Raw genomic sequence first — 6753 nt, 5'->3', positions numbered from 1 at the left:
TGGCAGAAGACCCTAGCTGGATGAAGCAGCGGCACACGTAGTCTCAGAGACTGCTTTGGCAGCTGACGAATCATTTAGCTGTTGGAGGCATCTCAAGAAATTGAAACCACCATGAGAACAGCAACACATGCACGATGGATGAAGAACATGGATGAAGTTTGGTACAAAGAGGTGGGAGTAAGCATAGGTATTCTGTTGTTCTTCAGCAATGCTACACAGATCAACAGTACTGGCTTGTCACCTGAAAACCTTAATGGGAGTTTCTAATCAATGATCATGTAAACAGGTTAAAATGATTTCGAATGGCTGATTTAGTGCTGCTAATTACCCTAAATGGAGTGATCTAACACTGAAGGGCATAATTGGCAATGTTTATAACAAGCTGTCGGAGAGAATCCTACATAATGAGACAATAGGGGTCAGACACTTGAGCCCCCCCAATGCTGTGCTTCTCATGAGCAAGTAGCTTCTCGTACACGCACATGCGTGACTTCCAGAGCAAATATTAATACATGTTTTATAGCTGTAGGTATAAATTGATGATTGCCAAAATAATAAACAGTCGAATTATGCATGTTAATCCACCAAGCTAAGGAATTAATGATCAAACGAGCAAGATTGACACGCTATACTTGCAAAAGCAAATTCACACAGCGAACAAGTGTCATGAAGTGGAGCTAGGAAAACAAGAAAACAATGACCAGAGAGTAAGCAAGTTCATAGCACATACTCATGTAGTTGCTTTCTTTACTGAATGATGGATGGAAATACAGTCGGAAAATCGCTGATCATCGATTTCGGAACCCAATAACAAATCTCTGAATACCAGCAAAATCAGATACTGTATTGACATTGCAAAAGCTTCCTGGTAATTGATTTTGCATGTAATCTACAAGAAACTTGCACTGTTTTTCTCCGTTTGTCTGCACAACACGATGATTAAGTCGGATTGGATAACGAGGATAATGACAACAACATGGAGCTAATAACTGAAAATAGCAGCTCTTTTTCCTAGACCTGAACACTTATGTATTGGCTTCTCAGATATGATCAAGCCTATGGCTACATTCACATAGATTAGCCACTATAACAGCATGATAACCATGGCAACTTCTGATCTGCCCAAACGAACAGCTAGATTTAACTCGTCATGCATGTCCCCAGAGATGAAGAAGTCAGTATAACTTCAAATGTACCAGGTTTAGCGCATTAAGAGGACGGTGGAGATTCAATGAAAAGGAGTACCTCAAAAGCAAAGAAACCACCAGGTTTCAACATTGAAGCAGCCCCATTACACAGATGGAGAAGATCATCCATGCCCTCGGCGCCACCATCCAGGGCAAGCCTCGGTTAATGTCTCCCAACTTCGGCCTGTAAGCCACTTATGCCATCACTTGGGATATAAGGCGGATTGCTCACGAGACCTGCAACTTTTCCTTCAACGCCCTTCAGAGGTTCCAGCCAAGAACCTTCCCTCACCTCAATTTTATCCTGCTTTCAAATAAGTCAAACAAAATTAAAACATAACCTGTTTCATGCCATCCCCACAGCTAAATATATACATGTCAATCGCACAGACCTCCAAGCTATATATTTCTACATTAAAGGAGGCAACTTGAATAGCGACAGGGCTCAAATCCGTCGCGATAACGCTTCCATAATTACCCAAGATCTTGGCAATTCCAATAGCAATAGCGCCACTACCGGTTCCCAAATCAACCCACAAACCCTCTCTCAATCCTTCATCTTTCGAAATCGCATCACCCACCAAATCCACAATGATTGCGGTCTCCGGCCTCGGGATCAAGACACCCTCTCGAACGCACAGAATCAAGTCCCGCCAATGCTCGCACCCGACTATGTACTGAAAGGGCCTTCTCTCCTCCATCCTCTGCTTCCATAAGCTGTAAAGCTCCTGGACATCAGCTCTCGAGCTAATGATGACATCTGGGTCGTCGCGAGCGACGGCTTTGCGCATCAATGAAGGGTCGAACCCGTGGAGGACGTCTTCCATCAGCCAGTTGAGCTCCCTGCAGAGGAGACTGGAGTCCGGGCCGTTGTCGGAGTCCTCGAAGGAGGACCCGACAGAGGCGGCGAGAGATTTGGCCCAGGAGTGCCATTCTAGGAGGTCCGAGACGGTGGTCGTGTGCTTGGGTGGCCTCAGAAAGAGTGGCAGCGGCTGCGAAGGCGGAGAAGAAGCCAGTAGCGGCGGCGGCGGCGGAGGAGACAGAGAAGAGTGAATGCGACGGTCGCGAATTTGATGAGCAATGTTGCGAGCATGAGCGAGAGGAGGAGGAGGAGGAGGGAGTTGAAAGAAGAAGGTAGAGAAATTGGAGGCCATGCATGGCCAGGGTAGTAGGCTTCATCTGCTTCGGGCGAGATCGGACAGGTCGTTCCGGGGTCCGGGAATTTGGCATGTACGATGATGATCTAATAGATTTACCAACCCAAATGATCATTATCCGGTTCTCCAATTCGTGAATTTGCAATTCGCCCTAGTTTTTGTCAATTGCCATTATAAAATGTTATTCATTGTTAGTTTAGCAACGCACGCTTCAAATGAATGTGCAAAACTAAATTCACCATTCGGCTTGTATAGCTAGAGCCACGTTGAAGGGTATACGTAACATGTCTTTTTAAGGCGATCTTTTAATGTATTGTCGCAAGGGTGAAGTGTTTACCAAACCCTTGCAACTCGATCTAAAGTAATTTGGCCATAAACTTTCTTTTTTGAAATCATAAATACATACGGTTGTACTTATCAGTAATCGGGATAAAATTTAATATGGGATAAGATTTATCTTATTTTATATTTAGTACATTCAGATATGATAAGGTTTGATATAAAAATGATACAGCATGAATAAAATTCTCCAATGAGAGAAGTGGCATAAATGTAGATAAGATTTCTAACATTCATAATATAAAAATTATTTTTTCGAAAACAAACTTCTTAAATTAACAAAATTAAAATAATATTTTAATTCGATATAAAAATTCGAAATAACAAAAAATATAATTAATTTCATTTTTATTTAATCTTATTTTTATATATTCAAATTTATTGCTATCTTATAATATAAGTTTGATATATATATTATTATAGTTAACTATTTAATAAAATTTTATTATAATGATGGAGGGGGAAAAGAATTAACGAAGAGAGTAAAAATAAAAATAAAAATTGGTAAATAAAAATGATGTAGGCAAAAGTGTTATGAGAGATTCTACCATATCTCCATTTGTGCAATCCATTTATTTACACCGATATGTTGTTTATGTCAAACAATATATAAGATATGATGTTAATGTATCCGGCTTTATTACTACAATTCACCAAATAATAGATATGATATAGCAAAATCCAAGCATTTTATATCTTATCATGATTAGAAATTTAGATGACCTAATGTAACCTATATAAAATAGGGTTTATTGAGTTTGACATATACAAAAGACCTAAATTTCATCGAAGTATATTGGTCCATAAAGAAGGAACCAAACAATTGATAGAATCATTGAGGTAAGACAATTAAAAGAATCAATGAGGAAAGTACCTTCATCAGTCCATGTTCACAAATCAATTTTAATCAATCTTAATTACTAGTATTGAGTAATGTTCGTCACACACGATTGGTGATATTAAGGTTTTAATATAAATGACAACATTGCTCTTTACTCTGTCCTCATCACTTTCAAAGTGAGTGCAATCCAAATGATAACAAATGTAATTACTCAATCCCTATTAAGAAAAGGATTTATGAAGTTTCGATGTCAATGCGATTGATCATCAAAAAAAATTATTGCCGTTATAGAGAAAGTCCCGTCAATACTTTTATACTAGTACACTAATCAATTGTCACGTATGATCCAACTCAGCAATTTGATAGTAAAATTTAACAAAAACTAACAAATGATTAATTTATCACAAGTGTATCAGATTGAGGTAAACTTGTCAAAGGTATATCAGTTTATGATTTTTCTTGATATTAATCCTAAGTAGATAGCTTGGGGTCACATCGACCTAACCAAGTATTCGATTCAGTTTTTTGTCTCTCAACAATAACATGCTCAATTCATACTTTTATAGTTTGTTGAATAGAAAAGTGATATCGGCCATTGCTTTAGAGTCTTCATGTCATTAAACTGACGTATCTCCAATGCTTGGATACAATATTAGTGTTCCAGTTATATGTATCCATCGCTTGACACTTAGGCGCATTTGGTAACATTTATGTTTAAAAATTGTTCCGAAACAGAAATAGAAAAAATTGTTTCTGTTGGGAAACAATTTTGAACAAAAAAACATATTTGGTAAACTTGTTCCGGGAATAAAAAATGAACAAAAACATGTTTGGTAAATTTGTATAATTTTTTATTTCTTTTATTTTTATATTTTCTTTCTTATTTTTCTTATTTTTTTTCTTTTTTTCTTCTTTTGGCCGGCGACCGGCCGGCCATGGTCGGCGGCGGCTCGCCGAGGGTTGGCGGCGAAGCTCCGGCGAGGTCGCTGGCCGGCGACCGCCCAAAGAAAAAGAAAGAAAAAAAAAGAAAAAGAAGAAGAAAAAGAAAAGAAGAAGAAAAGATAGAAGAAAATAAAGTGTTTCTAAATTTTGTTCCGGAAACAAGAAACAATTTTTTTTTTTTTGTTTTTGTTTCTATTTCAGATGTGTTTCTGGGAACAAAATAGTAATTTTGGAACAAAAACGCACACAAACGCGTTTCTGTTCCTTTTTTGTTCCCAAGAACAAAAAAACAAAAAAGCTGTTTAAAAAAAAAAATGCAAACAAACGCAGCCTTACTAGCTCAATTTCTATGCATTTATGAACTCTAACGTGTGACTGATGTCATGGTTCAAGGATATGCCTATTCCATTTTTGTTTACTAACATTTTTAACTCTAGTGAAATGCTCAATTCATACTTTTATAGTTTGTTCAATAGAAAAGTGATATTAGCCGTTGCTTTAGAATCTTCATGTCATCAAATTTGCCAAGTGAGTATTGAGAAATGCAGCAGGATTTGCTATACTTCAACTTGAGTGGTTTTGTAGTGACTTGTGTTGACTTCTAGCTGGTCATCCGAGCAAACATCTCTTTACATTACAAATTGCATTAGATGGTGCAATTTTGTTCTGGGTATGGCATTTACAGGGAAAAGAATGATTTATTAAGGATTTTGCTGACTTTGAAAATCACTTGCCAAAGATCTTGACAAGTCTTGTGCTTGGAGTTTTGGTTCTTTTCATTTTTTTTTCAGTCATTCATGTAGCAAGTAGGGGGACAAAGATCAAATTAGTTATCTTTGCACTCCTGGACACTTGCTAGTTCTAATCCTCACAATAAGCTCCTTGCCAGATCATAACAACTAGGATTCTCCATTTTCAGCATTTACTTAGCATAAAATCTATTTCTATAATTTGCCAAGTAGCAAGAGACACCTCAGTTGTTCTCAGTTCAAATTTTTTCTTCTTCTTTTTTGCTTTTGATGGGTTTGAACATCCTTGTAATTGGACTTGAATGTACTTGAACGCCTATTGATGTTGTATTAGTCTTTTGGAAGGGCATTTCACAATAGTCCTCATCATTGTTGTATCTATGCAAGGTTTGGCTTGTCGGCCCAACACTCATCGTCCAAGCTTCCATGTGAATATGGTTGGTTTGGAAAGGAAGACATAGCGATCTACTCAAGTAGGTACCCCTGGGATCTGGATGTAGAGATGATGGATGAAGGTGAAGAATTCGAGTTATTGCTTCAGCAAGCCCTGGCCTCAGGCCTCTTCTGTGAGACTTCCAAATGCAGAAAGAGCTAGAGTCCATTTCGGTTGCACTAGTTGAAGTGTAAGAAGCAGTGGAGAAGAGCTTCATCATGAATGGCGGACCAAGCATAGAATTGCTCCAATTCTTTCTATGCTCCTTGGAGCTGAGATATCACAGGACTAGGATTACATTGGCAGAGAATATAATGATGTGTCTGATGTACCTAAAGCATGTTATGTTTGACCAGCCAACCTGTCCAAACTCGTCAAGGACTAGGTGAATGAAATTGAGGTCCTGGAGTTGAGCAACTGCTTTATTCTATTATCATGTAAATAGATTTAGGTCATATGTACGCATTCCCTTGTTTTACAGTGTCTATCTTGTCAAGGCCCTTTTGCGAAAGGGGAATATTTTGAAGTCAAGTCAGAGGGCAAAACTGATTTGCGTTTGTTGTACATTATTCAAGTAATCTTTGTTTATTGAAGTTGTAACACAGGGTCTCATAAAATTATTTGCTCTCCCTATAGATCTATTGTGGCTGCTGCTACTCTTTGAATATCCAGATACTTATGCTGGAAGGGCAGATGTACCCAAGCATTTGTAGAAAACATCATGTAGCTTTGTCATGCCTACTTCAAGTTCAATCATGGTCTTGGACGTAACGGCTTTATAATGTTTGGAAAGAGCTAGAAATTGAAACATTCATTGATTGAACATGATGAATTGAGCTTTCATTCAGTCCAATTAGATTTAGTTGGTGAGCTTTTCATCACAAGCTTGGTGATTTGCCAGGTGCAACTATCCCGTATTTTGTGCAAGCTAGACTTGTCTATACCGGATGCCGGGTACCGCAATTTCTTCAAGTTTCGAGCTTTTTGATGTGAACAAGTCAGTCTATGTTTATTTCTGTATTGAAGTAGCAACCGGTGGGTTTTTGGAGAAAAGTTTTGATTCAGGGATACCTAATTTTTCACATTTTAATCCTTGGTTTCATAT

The 6753-nt window shown here is 38.0% G+C and overlaps 1 protein-coding gene across 1 annotated transcript; it reads right to left on the bottom strand.

Moving 5' to 3' along the window:
* Nucleotides 1-716: 716 nt before the first annotated feature.
* LOC104451618 (release factor glutamine methyltransferase) lies at nt 717-2368 on the bottom strand. Its single transcript, XM_010066233.3, has 3 exons — nt 1580-2368; nt 1246-1491; nt 717-923 (listed from the first exon to the last, which is right to left on the bottom strand). The coding sequence occupies exons 1-2, from the start codon at nt 2339-2341 to the stop codon at nt 1351-1353; spliced, it is 903 nt and encodes a 300-aa protein (XP_010064535.2). The 5' UTR covers nt 2342-2368; the 3' UTR covers nt 717-923; nt 1246-1350.
* Nucleotides 2369-6753: the final 4385 nt, after the last annotated feature.

This window comes from Eucalyptus grandis, chromosome 6 (assembly GCF_016545825.1).
Source record: "Eucalyptus grandis isolate ANBG69807.140 chromosome 6, ASM1654582v1, whole genome shotgun sequence".
Classification (NCBI taxonomy): Eukaryota; Viridiplantae; Streptophyta; class Magnoliopsida; order Myrtales; family Myrtaceae; genus Eucalyptus; species Eucalyptus grandis.
The sequence above is the reverse complement of the archived record's forward strand: the minus strand, read 5'-3'. Positions and strand labels throughout refer to the sequence as shown.

What these genes read in the sequence shown, in the direction of transcription:
- LOC104451618 (XM_010066233.3), bottom strand. Translation starts at nt 2,341, where the DNA reads ATGGCCTCCAATTTCTCTACCTTCTTCTTTCAACTCCCTCCTCCTCCT. An exon ending in TAGAAATATATAGCTTGGAG is followed by an intron (nt 1,492 to 1,579) that starts GTCTGTGCGATT and finishes ATTTGAAAGCAG; the next exon opens with GATAAAATTGAGGTGAGGGA.